Source organism: Penicillium daleae, assembly GCF_028827525.1.
Source record: "Penicillium daleae strain IBT 16125 chromosome Unknown utg000007l_segment0_segment0, whole genome shotgun sequence".
In the NCBI taxonomy this organism is placed as follows: domain Eukaryota; kingdom Fungi; phylum Ascomycota; class Eurotiomycetes; order Eurotiales; family Aspergillaceae; genus Penicillium; species Penicillium daleae.
This window is the reverse complement of record NW_026623155.1, coordinates 222536-236617: the sequence shown is the minus strand read 5'-3', so window position 1 is coordinate 236617 and position 14082 is coordinate 222536. Positions and strand designations below refer to the sequence as shown.

Sequence of the window (14082 nt, the reverse complement as noted above, 5' to 3'; positions counted from 1 at the left end):
ATGCTCTCCACGGAGTCAGCGTTCGATTCCGAGACGTATGCTTCGGTAGACGTCTCAACCTTGCCAACAACGCCTGATCGAAGTGCATCATGCAGTCCAATACTGGAAGATAGCACAGATGAGCACGATGGCGCCTCCAATGGAACGAGGAGCACGTCAGAAGCTGACAGCGACATGGAGAACAAGATCCATCCCAAGACCATCCGCAGTATCTGCTGTGTAGGAGCAGGATATGTAGGTGGTCCAACGGCTGCTGTCCTTGCACTCAAGAATCCATCTATCCAGGTGACAGTCGTTGATCGCGATGACCGTCGCATCCGAAGATGGAATTCCCGGCATCTTCCAATCTACGAACCGGGTCTTGCTGAAGTCGTGCGAATCGCACGAGACGGAATGGGGGCACAAGACTCGGACGCGACAGAGAGTCTTCGGAAGCCCAATCTCTTCTTCTCGGCCGAAGTTTCTCGGTGCATCAGTGAGGCAGATGCTGTTTTGATCGCTGTCAATACACCGACAAAGATGCGCGGTACTGGAAAAGGTTGTGCCACCGATATGACAAGCTTCGAAGCCGTTGCCGCCGAGGTCGTGCGTCATGCAAGGGATGGTACGATCATCGTCGAGAAAAGCACAGTTCCCTGCAGAACGGCGCAGATGATCCAAGAGATGGTATGATCTCTCTCCCCACCAGGATTGCTATTTTGTGTTCTGTTCTGCCTTGTCCACCGCCACGAACCTGCATTAACAGGGTTACACAGATCCGTATTCAAAGGCCAGGTGCCCATTTTGAAATCCTTTCGAATCCAGAGTTTTTGGCTGCGGGAACTGCTGTGCAAGATCTTCTTCGTCCAGACCGTATTATTATTGGATCTGCAACTACACCTGGAGGGCTCTCGGCAGCGGAGGCGCTTGCAAAAGTTTATGCGTCTTGGATTGACCGGTCAAGGATCATCACCACTAATGTATGGTCATCAGAGCTGGCCAAGCTGGTCGCTAACTCGATGCTTGCGCAGCGTCTGAGCAGTATCAACAGTATTTCTGCACTGTGCGAGGCGACAGGGGCTGAGATCAACGAAGTCTCGGCCGCAATTGGGCTTGACACTCGTCTCGGATCCAAGTTCCTGCGGGCTGGTATTGGCTTCGGTGGCTCATGCTTCAAGAAGGATGTTTTGAGTCTGGTATACCTTGCCGAGTCCCTCGGTCTGCAGGAAGTTGGCGAGTACTGGCGCCAGGTTGTGGAGATGAATGAGTATCAGCGCAACCGATTTACGTCAAGAGTCATCAAGCGCTTGAACAGTACCCTCGTCACAAAGAAAATTTGTGTACTGGGTTATGCTTTCAAGAAGAACACCTCGGACACTCGTGAAGCACCGGCCCTCGAGATCATAAAGACTCTGTTGGATGAGAATCCACGCGAAATCGCCATCTTTGATCCCTGCTGTAATCCCGTCGTGATCGAGAACGAGATTCGCTCGCTACAGGGTTACGGACCCCCTATCCTCAGTGATGACGGTGGATCAGTCAAAGTCTACTCTGATGCATACGCCGCCACCGCCGGTTCAAATGCCATTTTACTTGTCACCGAGTTTGACGAGTTTATGAATTTCCCTGTCCCCTCGGGTGGGACCTCCTCCAGCATTGACTCACACGGAAAGACAAAGCTCCCTGGTTCACAGCCCAACGAGTCAACTAAGCAGAATTTCAACGATGAACCGGAATGTGCTGCTGACTGCCCTGACTGCCAATCGGGCACTGGATATGCAGATGATAGTGCCGAAAATACCGATAAACTCCCGAAGAAACAACTGGATTGGAAGAAAATCTCTGCCGAAATGCAGTCACCGAAATGGCTCTTCGACGGACGGTGCGTTATAGACGTGCCCAAGATGGAATCACTGGGAATTCGGGTTGAGGCGATTGGCTCTGCTGGATGGAGTGTTTGAGAGCGGAGCTTGTACATTCTCAGTATCGCGTTCCTTTTCGCATTAAAGGCTGTACTGTAGTGCGCTTGTGTTCCTGTGGTTTAGCTCAGTGTGTACTATATTCAGAGACAGTCGAGCCAACCAAGATCATTGTTTAAACTTATTTCTGTATTTTGAATGTCTGGTATGCTTTATGATATGACACTAATGCGCGATGACGCCATGGAGAGGCACTTTCGTTGAGTCGGATTTGCTAAGACGTGTGCCTGGGATTGGAATTCTTTTGTTCAATAAAACCTCCACGTACAGCAATTTGAATCTAAGTCTTAAAGAGCCTGGCATTCTCCTCAACACACCTGCAAGATTGCCGTATGAAAATGCCGTTCCCTTCCCTTCTTTTGATCAAAGGCATCAAGTAAGTTGCAAGTTCATGTTGGCTCGGTCAAGACTTTGACACCCTAGGGCTTGATCTCAACGAAACAGGATGTTTAGATGGAGGAATTAATATTTAGCCTCTTCAATTGAAAGATGTTAGTTCTCGATCGAAGCTATGATCGGAATCATATTCTAATATACCTCATATGTGTTGTGAGAGGGCGAGGGTTCTTTTTGTGCCATAAATGGTAACTCTAAGCGCTGCCTTATCTTCGGACGATTTACCCGAAGATCATCCAGAGGGTCGTCGCCTATTCGAGCAACGTCCGATGTGACAATCATGCTTGAAGCCTCTTGCATAGACAGGCCGCTTTCAGTCCAGCCATATAGAGTTTAAGAGCATGGGAATGCTTACTCGTGAATTTTAACAATTCTGTATCTCATAACCTACTATTTTCTTGACTCGGCTCTTTATTGATCGCGGGGTTTACCCGAAAGCTTGGACCAGTTTTCTCGGGGTTGGCAATTTTTTTCCGCCGACATTTCCTCTGTACGACTAGAAGTCTCGGGACGAGCGTGCGGGAAACGTTCTCGATCGCACCCGAGCGTTGAAAATTCTTTCATATCCACAGTCAGACGGCCACTGAGAAAGCTTCATGTTATCTGGTGGAGCAGTGGGGTGATCAGGTGGCACGTCGGGGAACGAGGGGAGTTTTGGCGATTTAGCGAACAAATTGGTCACTTCACACTGGTGGTTCGTTTTCTGAAGAAGAAGCATATTCTCATTCCTATCTTCTATCGCGTTTGAATTCATCATCCTACTGTGTTTGCAAAGTAGGAAGCACTCCGAAAAGCTTTTCGTTGAAGTTTTGGCATCTGGTTTACAGTCTCAAAGATGGGGCTACTCCGGGAGTACATAAAGAAGCCGCCGAGATATATTTGGGCTTGTGTTCTATGCTCCGTAAATGGGCTTCTTTTTGGTATGGATACTGGCATTATCGGCCCTGTCACTGATATGAAAGTCTTCAAGGCGTCGTTTGGAGGCAGCCAGAATGCCACCATTCACGGTCTCATTGTTTCGTCGATTCTCATTCCAGCTGCACTCTCCTCATTCTTTGCCGGCTATCTTTCTGATAGACTCGGGCGCCCAAAGGGCATCAGCATTGGCGTATTCATCTTCGGAGTTGGGGCCGCGATTGAAGCAAGTGCGGTCAGCCTCGGAATGTTTGTGGCTGGTAGAGTGGTGGAAGGCCTAGGAGAGGGCATTTTCTTGGGAAATCTGGTGGTCTTGATCTGCGAAATCTCGCCAACGAGTACCAGAGGACCATTGACCACTGGGCCACAGCTGATGATTACCCTCGGCTTGGTTATCGGCTTCTTCACTTGCTATGGATCCTCCAACATCCAATCGTCGCTGTCCTGGCGGATTCCGTTCATTCTTCTGTCCTCACTTTCGATGATTCTATGTACCGGGCATTGGTCCTCTTCATTTGGTCTGTACCGTCAGCTTGTCTGGCCAACCAGCAACGCGGTAAAATCGTCTTGTACAACAATTGCCCTTTTCCCCTATTCGCTGAGGAGGTAGCAAAATTCACACACTTAGACACTGAGCTGAAGCCCTAGCAGAGAATTTCCCATTTATTTCATCTTACAGTACCACTAATGGCGTAGGCTGCTCTCTCAAAATCTCGACCGTGTGGAGAAGCTCTAAGGTCACCCAGATAGAGTACAGCGCTTGTTTTGGGAGCGGAAACGACACCAATTGTTGTCCTCTCAACATGGTCTACTATGATCTTTCGAAAATCAACGATCCATCCAATGCTGAGTATGGAGTCCGAATTGAGCCAAACTTTGCCCGGGTGCCCGACGATCAATTGCCCGGCGAATACGTATCGATGTGAATCGACCTACTATCAGCCTGACGACAATTATGCGACCAAAGCTTGCGATGTCGGGACAGATTTGAAAGTCACATTTTGTCCACAGTCAAGGTTATAGTGTACTTTCCATACGACTAGCTGGCATGTCATTTACGCCTCAAGAAGAACGCTGTAACACCGAAGGTGCTAAGCGCACCTAGATACTGCAGAAGCTTGGCTTACGGTGAGAGCAGTGTTCAATTGACTTACAACGTCACAAGACCAGCCAGAACAGTAGCATGGGTTGTAGTTGCCTGTTTTCTTCCGCTTTATATCGCTCGAAAGATATGAAAAGCTTCTTCATCTTCATAGATTATGTCCTTTGCCATGGATGCTATGCTATCTGTGTCTCGAACAGCTCTTAGACATCGTCGTCATGACGAAAAATTGGTATCACGTGAAACACTAACGAGAGGATATCGCCCTGAATTTGAGGGATTGACAGAAGCGATCTTGATGCAACTGAGCTGGCGTTGAATGAACCTGGTTCCGATACAGTAGCATCATCGCGTGTTACTGTAGTGGAACAGGGTGCGGCCGCCATCGGGTTGCATGTTTGCGTGCAATCGACGGAAACGGACTGCATATGGATGCCTTACCACACAGGCTGCGGCGGTATCCAGGGGTTTGGGTATATTTTGAATTCTGTTCCCATAGATCTAGCCTCGAGGCTGAGATGTCAATGCGATACACGCTGTCGCTCATATATACGCACAATTGAAACTCTGGAAGGTCTGAATCGGCAGGGGCAGGAACCATTCGAAATTACAAATGAGAACCATGTTATCCTCCCTCGGTTAGTTCCACTTTTGAAGGCTGGGAGAATAATTGGCCAGCCTTTACAAGAACCGTAGGTGGCAGCCGAAAAGTATGTTCTCTAATAGACGTCATTATTGTGAACGGCATTACGTCAGGACTTTCGCTGAATATGCCAACTCCAACCCAACTCACTCGTTTAACTTTTGACTTAAATGGTTTTGAGGAAGAGTATTCAAATGCCCTCTCTCTGATTTTTTTTTTTTGTTTTCGCTAGCTCATAACCACTACGGAACATGTCGAAGAATTCATCGACACAGATACAGGTCATCATTAACAAGAATTCCGGTTATTTTGCAACCAACTATTTATTTAAGATCATACTGCCAGCTATTTGATCATTGGCCGATCGTTATTTTGTATGCAAGTTCTAGTCAGACTTGATTAATTCAGCTGTTCCTTTCCGCCTCTTCTTTTTGCTTCACCAGTTCTTCGTTTCAGGGTTGATGCGCGCGACGCACGCGTCCTTCAGTGAACAAGAAAGATAAATAGAAATAAACTACTACAAAAGAGCTAAGCTAGATTTTCTTTCTAGCGGGAGTGTAAAGAGTTATACTGAACGGTTATAGAGTACATAAAGTTACGGAAGACAGTAGCCGAAGCCGATTAGATCTATTTAAATTATGAACAGACCGAATAATTGAGTCAAACTATAAATCTAAATAACTACAACCGCAGTTTCTACAGTTCTTAGTGTACTCTTATATGTTAGTAGAGCTGTAAAGCCTCGTAGACCAACGAAAGCTAAGCCAGCGAATCAGCAACGCCGAACGCGGAAGTTAATATCAATGCCTTAAGAAAACCTAAGTCAAGAAGAGAGTTATACTACTAAAGACGAGTCAGCACGAGCCAGTCATAGAAGGGAAACGTAGACAGAAGTGCGGAACGAAGCCCTAGAACCCTAAGAGCTAGGATGGATGGAGATGTCGACGAGCAATAAGATACTGGTGACGCGCGCTGTCGCACGCTGTGGCCCTGAAACGAAACAAGTACGAAAAGTAAATCGTAAATTGAGTGATGATATGCAAGTCGAACGGGTATTTTTGACAAGGCACAGGAAAGGTACACACGTATGTCCGCTAGGATCAGCTAATTATATGCATACCGAGTTGCGGTAGCAAAGTGCGGCGTAGTGAGTGATGATTGGACGAGCATAGATGCAAAATATATTGGTAAAGCCAAAATATGTTGAACAGAAGGGGGGATTAAAGGATTTAGACAAGTATTTTTACATTTGAGTAGTCCGGTAGTAGGTATATGCTAAGCACTTTTGGATATTACTAGATGTTTGACTGTGGCCATAATAGAAACACTTCAAACATAAATTAAACAGATTAGTCAAATTCCTGATGATTCGTCGTGTCTAGTCTCAAAGAGAATTAGTAGTGAATAGTACACGTTTAACTATCTGACTAGGATTCCAATGGAAAAGCATGTAATATGACCTGCGCTAAGTAATCCGAGTAGTCGCCCAAAGTCGGAGCACCGTTGGTGAAAGATTCCGGGGCTGCCGATGTACCGACAGCTAACACCTATTGATCCGCACTTTGCGGGTCGGTTCGAATGAACGGTGCATATATATATAGTGCAGCGAGTTGGGGGCAAACGCTTGAGGCCGCTGCGCCTGCCTCGGCATGGTCATCGAGATGCGATAAAAAGTCTTTGGCCTCAAAACGATCAGGCTGGACACTTCCAAATTAGGCTTGATGGTGCGCCCGGTGGAACCTTGTGGAGCAGTTCTCATTGGATGCTGGGGTTTGTCGCTCATGCCAAATGTACGGAGCAGGTTGATTGGTCCTTCTCCTGGGACAACACGTCCCTCCACTTTGCTGCCAAGCTTCAGCCCTCAGGACGCCTCCTGCTCTTCGCTGTTGTGATGCTTCAGCTCATTTGGCCTTAAAAGGGGTCCAAGCTAGCAGGTAGCATCATATCAATCCGACAATATCGCCAAGTAGTAGCAATTATCGCCATCATCCACTTCCAGTACCAGAGCCCAGAGGAACCCGCAGTTCCCGAGAAGTGAGGGAGTGTGGGGTTGCATGGCCCTGGTTTGTTCAGCAAGTATTGTTCTCTCCCGGACTTATTGACGCATTGCGTAAAACGTTGCTCCAATTCATATCGAAATGCCCGGCGTCCCATCTTCAAAGGGCTGCGATGCTTGTCGCCGCGTTAAGAAAAAGGTCCGAATCATTTTCGAGGAAATTCATTGGAGCCTTCGCTAATGCACAGACCAGTGTGATGAGCTTAAGCCATGTTCACGATGTCGCCGGCTGCAGATCATGTGTATCGGCAGTGGTCAGCAGCGGTTTAAGTTTAAGAACGCGGAGTCACAGTTGACGAAACAGGCAAATGGAGGGCGAAAGCGGGCTCGAGCCGTTGTATCTCAAGGCAAGATCTTAGCAAATTGCCCTCAAATCTCAAGCCAGATTCCGGGCAATGAGCTAGCCGCATCGTTCGCTAATACTCTCACTATGAACGACGTCAGATGGGACATAACCTATTATGGAGCGTTCCTGAATGAGATACCCCGACGTCTAGGCAGTAGCGTGGCTCTAGATGCGTCTGTGAAGGCAGTGGTCACGGCCTATCCGTATTTTCGCCACCAAAATTTTTCGCCGGATGCTTACATGGAATATTGCAATTCTCTTCGGGCTCTTCGAGAGTCCTTGAATGACCCAGTCGAAGCGCAGTCACCCAATACCCTCTGTGCTGTTTACCTGATTACTATCTGCCAAGTACGCTATGCATTATTTCTTTCCTTACCTTATACTAATAGAAGTGACTTTCAGAGCTGGCTTGGAAGATATGACGATAAGCTAAAAAGTCATGGCGAAGCTATTGCACACCTCTTGAAGATTACCGACCTGCGAAAATGTCAAAGCAGCTTTGAGAAAGACATGATTGTGACATTGACTGTTCCCGTGGTAGGTTTATCAATGATATACTTCCTTGATACCAAGTATTAAAGGGAGACACTCAGCTGAAAATCTTAACTAAAACTCTGACAGATCCTGGAGGCTGTCGTCAATCCCCGCATTCAAATGAGTTCTCAATGGTGGGAAGATGTGACGCGACGGTTTTCTGTGGCACCATGTCCTCGACATTCGAATCCACCCAGATCCTCGAATACGCTGAGCACCCTTGCTAAGTTCCCCGAGTGGATACGACGACCAGATCCGTATATCCCCGAGATTGCAGTTGTTTACCTTACAATGCGAGATGACGCTGAAAGGATGCATCAGTATTTGGGTCATTGGTCTGATCCGGCATCTGATTCATTCACTGATTCAACTACTTTGGAGCACTGTCGCTATCAGGCGGGATACACGCTGGTTGTCACCCTTGCTCTTATTCTGAACACTCTTCTTCGGGCGTTTGATTCCAACAATACTGTCCTCGTGACGGAAGCATTTTCATTCTGCGATCATATAATACGCCAAGCAGAGATTGCTTGCCGTTATCGTCCACTTGGGGCAGCTTACATCTCGCTTTGCCTTGTGGTAGGATGTTCTACTGCAGAGGATCCACAACAGCTAGCACATCTCCAGGCTCTCTTGGCTGACTACTCGACGGATTTCAAAGAGATCAATTGGATCGAACGTGTCATGTGGCTTCGGGCCTCTTTTTACAATCATCATCTGAGAGCTGGGTCAAATAGAAACACTGCCAGTCATTATGAAGCTGGTGGGAAGCTGGTGGAAGCTGCCTGGGGTGAGCATAATCGTCGCCCAGAATCATGCTGTATAATGTGACAGCCCAGGTGGATTATGAATATTTTTTCCTTCCCAGAAGCCTCGTTGACTGTCAGTGACGGAAAATTCATACATAACAAGGCGCAGGGCTGCAGCCGCGAGAAATCTGCAATCTAGTCTTCGCGATGTCTTGCTGTACCGTACGTACATTTCCTATGACATTCGAAATGTGATGCACATTTATGTATGAGATTCATGGATACAAGTAACACAAATAATTGCTTAACGCTCGATCAAAAAAGCCTCCAATGAGGTTCGATATCATAGTGAATCCTTCGTCTCCTCACATTTTTGTTCCTTTCGCATTGATTTCCATTCCACAAGGCCTGCTCCGAGGAAGGATAGTGCGGCTGTGCCCACCGACACATAAAATGTCTGAGTGACCGCAATATTATATGCAAAAAGCGCTGATGGGAGGAGTCTCGGCGGGATTCGCTCTGCCAGATTCGCTGCACCCCCTTGGATGATAGCTCCAGGATCAATCATTGGAGCATAGCGGGTCATGTTCTCAATCAAGCGGTTTTGGAAGACATTTTGCGCAATAGAGATGAATAGAGCCCCGCTCAGACTCTGTGAGAACGTGATAATGGCAATGCCAATAGGAATATCATTCAGCGGAAGGACAGTCTGGAGGGCGTTGTAGCACTGTTGAAACCCCACTCCAGCTCCGACTCCAATGATAACCTCGTATCCTATCCAGAGGGCGTGATGTGTATGTACCTTAAAAGTCGTACAAAGACCACAACCAACAGTGAGAAGGGCGCTTCCAAGGAACATCAATGGCGTGTAATAACCAAGGAGATCTACGACAACTCCTGCAACTGCAGAGCACACGATCATCGTGACAACCATGGGCAGGTTGTTGACTCCTGACTCTGCGGCCGACACTTGTTGAATGGCCTGAAACCATATAGGAAGCTATTACCTCCAGTGAGAAGGACGATCTTTAGAGGCAGAGAATATCCATTCACTTACGTAGTATCCAAAAACGAAGAATGAACCTCCCAGAAACGTTGCATGTATCACAGCCCCAAGTACATTGCGATCCTTGAGCAGACGGGGTGGAACAGTGGCATCATCTTGCTTCCAAAGTTGTATAGCGCACCATAATGTCCCGAATACTGCAAAGACAATGAATAGGGCAATTATTCGTGAATTTGTCCAGTCGTACTTGGTCCCTCCCCACTGAAGCGTCAATAGCAGGGATATTATGGCGGGAATAAAGGCAGCAATCCCAAGTGGATCGATTTGATTGATTTGTTTCAAACGCCCAGGTGAGACCTTTTGGCGTTTTTTCGAGTCTTTGAAAAATATTGTCATGAAGAGCGCGGTAATCGCACCAAGGGGTAGGTTGAGCCAGAAACACCATCGCCAGCTGGCCCGATCAGTCAACACTCCACCTAGCCTGTTCACGTTAGCCGTGTATTCTTTTCGCTCTTTATCACGTTTGAAGTCAACTTACATCGGCCCAGTGATAGTCGCTATCCCGCTGGCGCTCCCTATGATCCCGAAATAGAGTGCCCGGCGATGAAGTGGGACGCTATTGGCCAGGACAAGCAGAGCACCGGGTGACATTCCCCCAGATCCAATCCCAGCGATGGCTCTCCCAAGTATTAAACCCTTTGATGTTGGCGTCACAGCGCATATCAACGATCCAATCTCAAATAGTGCCAGGGCGATCATATATGTCCATTTCGTGGAGTAGAAGGAATATATCCTACCAAATGGAAGGGTGACTGCACAGGTCGTGAGAAGATACGCGCTTGCATACCAGGACAGGTCTTCAAGGGATTTGAATTGCTCTGTGATCTTTGGAACCGCCGTTGATAGGATTGTGTTGTCCTACAATACACCGTGAAAGTCAAGTTAGCCTTGTGAGTATGTATTGAAAGAGATACGCCTACCAAGGCAATGCATATAGACTGAAGACACAGCCCGACCAGAATTGGTATCAGTTGTAAGGTCGATGGATAACTTTGCGTCTCATCATCGAGATTGTCATCATCCGTAGCTTTCTTGAGGGGGATATCGTCACGGCTTTCAACAGACCCATCATCCTGGCTGTCACGAGTCACTGATCGTTCTGCCATCAGCTTAACAGAATCTTTCCCCAGTCTCTTTCTAGACTGTAAGAAACCCCACAAGTCAGGTATTTTGCAACATTGGGAACTATCGAGTAGGGTCGATGAGGGAGAGCTTTCACAGGAAGACAGGGCTCTGGCGCTTAGCTTTTTAGAAACTGCAACACTACAGCTAGCTGTAACTCTATGTTGCCAAGCAAGGGGGTAATAATTGAGAGCTTGTAAGTGCAAAAGTCCGTATCTCATGCCACGCATTCCTTGCACTTTGTTGGTATGCGAAAGTTCCGAAACGACGCGACCTTTGCGAATAGATACATGAAAGGCTCACAATGTATGGACTTATGGAGTGACGTTGACCGTAAACTTTTCTTTCAACCGTTTATACGCGTGGAAAGATAATGTTACTTTTGGGAGGGCTACTATTAATGAGTCAGGTCGGCAAATTTTGGGCTGCTGATATAGTTTACGCGTGCTCCTACATTCCAGGGAATACGCGCCTCACCCCGCTTAAATTTATGTGACTTCACCTGCTGCAGTTTCTCCATTCTTGGGCCGGAGATTTATCCAACGCACTACTAGATAATTGAATCAACCTGTATTCGATTTTATGCAATTGCATCATGAGTTTTGGCATATCATAGCTAAGGAATAACGAGAACATATAGTACTCCGTTAGCTTCCGTGCAATGGATTCCAGAGAATCGACCGTCCTCTTGGATTATACTGCCAGAAGTAGCATCCTGGTCTTGATGTGGTTGTGTCTGGCTCTCCTCTGTACAACATGAGGACATATGATTGGACTACCGTCATGGTCCAGTGACCGAAATTTCGTGCGAAACAAGGTTCTTCCGTAGAAACCTATATCCTAACTGTTGATGAATAAAAGTAACCCTCGTACCACCACAAGCCGCCTTTGGTTTTCACGAAGTGCGGGTGGTTGCGGTGGAGAGTAGTACACTAGATTCGTGGTGTAGGCCGGCTGTAGAGGTATAGACAGGCATTCTATCAGTACGATAGAAGATCTGGGTCGAAAAGGTTGAAGCCATGAACTCATACCCTCAAAGACTTGGATATGTCCGACATGGCAGCTGGGTATGCTATATTTTGCAGATCTATTTCGGCAACCGGAGTGGTCCCAGAGCTCTGGAGATAAACCTTGGAAGCCCACCGAAGAATGTGACTGGGAAAATTCCCAGGTCATGAGCCCTGGTCCTGCGCTTCATCCTCCTGACATCATCGCTTCCAGCAGGTTGAAGATAATTCATACCCAGGAGAGGCCTTATCTCACTAAGCGAGTGTAATAACAAACCCCACCATGGTTAGGCAAGCCGATACGCAATGGCAGAAATTCATAACCTTGGAAATGCAGCCTAGTGGATGTTAAATGGATGTGATGGTAGATAAACAACCAACGGCATCGTCTACAGTATATATATCTGGTACGGATGGTAGCAACCGACCGTTACTCAGGTGAGAGCCTTCAACCTAGGTAGGTACCTTGTGCTTCGTGCCCGACGGAGATTAATCACCAAACATCCCTACCGGTTATTTAAGGACAAATTCGTCGCATTAGCAAGATATTACTTCCCTGGATCTTGGCGTAAGCAAAATTGACCTCATATCTCGCCTGAGAGACAAGATTCTTCCAACATCCTGGAACGTGTTTGCGACACCGTGGGTCCCTTGCATCCATCTGCCTACAGTAGGTACGCGGAAGTACTTAATCTGGAAAATTCGAGAAGTCGGGTAAAGCCATCTGGAAGAGAGCGTCTTGGCTGCATGATAGACTTTTGAGAAGTTTACATTTCTAGAAGCTTACACAGAATGTTCCTAGTGGTCAATAGGTGTGGGAACATATCACAGTGGAGAATAGCAGCTTGCAGAAGCAATGGCCTTCGAAGATCCCAGGATTAAATTTATCTACGTATATAATTGCCCCGGAGATTCCCTGTTCTGTGGGGGCCTTGCAGTATGAACAAGTGGGCTCTTTGGAGTTCTTCGATCTTGTTCTAGTGTCGATCAAATTGCCATCGTGGCCCATAAAAGCGATTCAATCAGATCAATGACTTAAGACTCCATGCCGAGTGTATGAATGAATGCTAGTCTGCGAGTTTAGTTGTTAGATTTATACTTTAGAATAGAGAGAAAATGGGACATCATTGACGTCCCGTGGATCAGTGTTTGTCAAGCCACAACTCATACAGTAAGTACTTCGACGAGGCTCTCCTGCAAGGCCAGCCGCTGTGGAAAAGAAGGTTAGCTAGAATATTTGTCACAATTGGGCCAGGAAGTATTGCAGCAGAACGCATCCTGTTCCATCAAGGGATGCTGCTCAATGCCCTCGGCATCCCGAGAACAAATACTTGGACTATTACTTTCTGGGCCCTGGAGATGTGAAACCGAAGATAGATCACAAACCGACTGAAAGCCACAGAGGCGGGTATTGAGGCAGCAAAAAACAATGAGGTCGGATTCAATTTTGCTTATTATCTAGGGGATGGGATACACCTCATATGCCTATATTGCCCATTGACATCGTGTATATATCTAGAACTCTGAGAAGAGAAAATAGCTTCGGATCGATTAACTTGTTCCTGTCTCCATCAATCATTACTATTCAACGGCGTGGTCCTAGTCAGTGACTGCATTTAGTTCTCCGTCAAGAATTTGCCCTAGATCATGATTATTCCGTCCCATCACTTCTCCCAGAAGACAAACACGACAATCATAGCCTCGCGCCCTCCTTTTTGGGAAAATAATAATAATCTCTTTACCTCGGCGCGCTCACCAACCGTGGAACCGGTTTCATTTAGCCCCTGCGCCAGATTACCAGCACGGACCAAAGTCCATGCCCTCCCCGAGCGGCCAGTTCGCCGTGATCCGCACGCCGTGGCTTGCCCGCCTACCCCGATAAAACCTTGAGCGGGACAGGGTTTAGCGCATCATGTCGGATGACCTCAGTGGCGGGCGGGAGGCGCCTCGTGGCGCCGCTGGCCACCATGGTGCGGTCCATTCAAAGGCCATGTTATAGAAAACTTGTTCTTGTTCTAGAAAATCGCGATCCAGGGGATAACGAATGTAAGGGTAGAGAGGATCTTGAGAGAAAGGTTTGGAGTTACGTGTAATTATTGGATTGGATTGGGTTGGATGAGATTTGGTAAAGGAAGGTTTGTCGGGACCAGGAGGTCAGCTACTGTATGTTGATGCATAATAGCATGGC

General features: G+C 47.2%; 4 protein-coding genes across 4 annotated transcripts; 3 read left to right on the top strand and 1 right to left on the bottom strand.

Moving 5' to 3' along the window:
• N7458_007322 (UDP-glucose 6-dehydrogenase) lies at nt 1-1940 on the top strand (the record flags this gene model as incomplete). Its single annotated transcript, XM_056910704.1, has 2 exons — nt 1-666; nt 756-1940. 2 exons carry the CDS (start codon nt 1-3, stop codon nt 1938-1940), a joined length of 1851 nt encoding a protein of 616 aa, XP_056763530.1.
• Nucleotides 1941-3189: 1249 nt separating this feature from the next.
• On the top strand, nt 3190-3879 carry N7458_007321 (uncharacterized protein; the record flags this gene model as incomplete). Its single annotated transcript, XM_056910703.1, has 1 exon — nt 3190-3879. One exon carries the CDS (start codon nt 3190-3192, stop codon nt 3877-3879), a length of 690 nt encoding a protein of 229 aa, XP_056763529.1.
• A 3273-nt stretch (nt 3880-7152) lies between these two features.
• On the top strand, nt 7153-8781 carry N7458_007320 (Zn(II)2Cys6 transcription factor domain-containing protein; the record flags this gene model as incomplete). The annotated part of the gene is made up of 4 exons (XM_056910702.1): nt 7153-7209; nt 7264-7764; nt 7819-7953; nt 8038-8781. The coding sequence occupies 4 exons, from the start codon at nt 7153-7155 to the stop codon at nt 8779-8781; spliced, it is 1437 nt and encodes a 478-aa protein (XP_056763528.1).
• A 261-nt stretch (nt 8782-9042) lies between these two features.
• On the bottom strand, nt 9043-10871 carry N7458_007319 (MDR family MFS transporter; the record flags this gene model as incomplete). The annotated part of the gene is made up of 4 exons (XM_056910701.1): nt 9043-9699; nt 9757-10186; nt 10244-10623; nt 10686-10871. 4 exons carry the CDS (start codon nt 10869-10871, stop codon nt 9043-9045), a joined length of 1653 nt encoding a protein of 550 aa, XP_056763527.1.
• Nucleotides 10872-14082: the final 3211 nt, after the last annotated feature.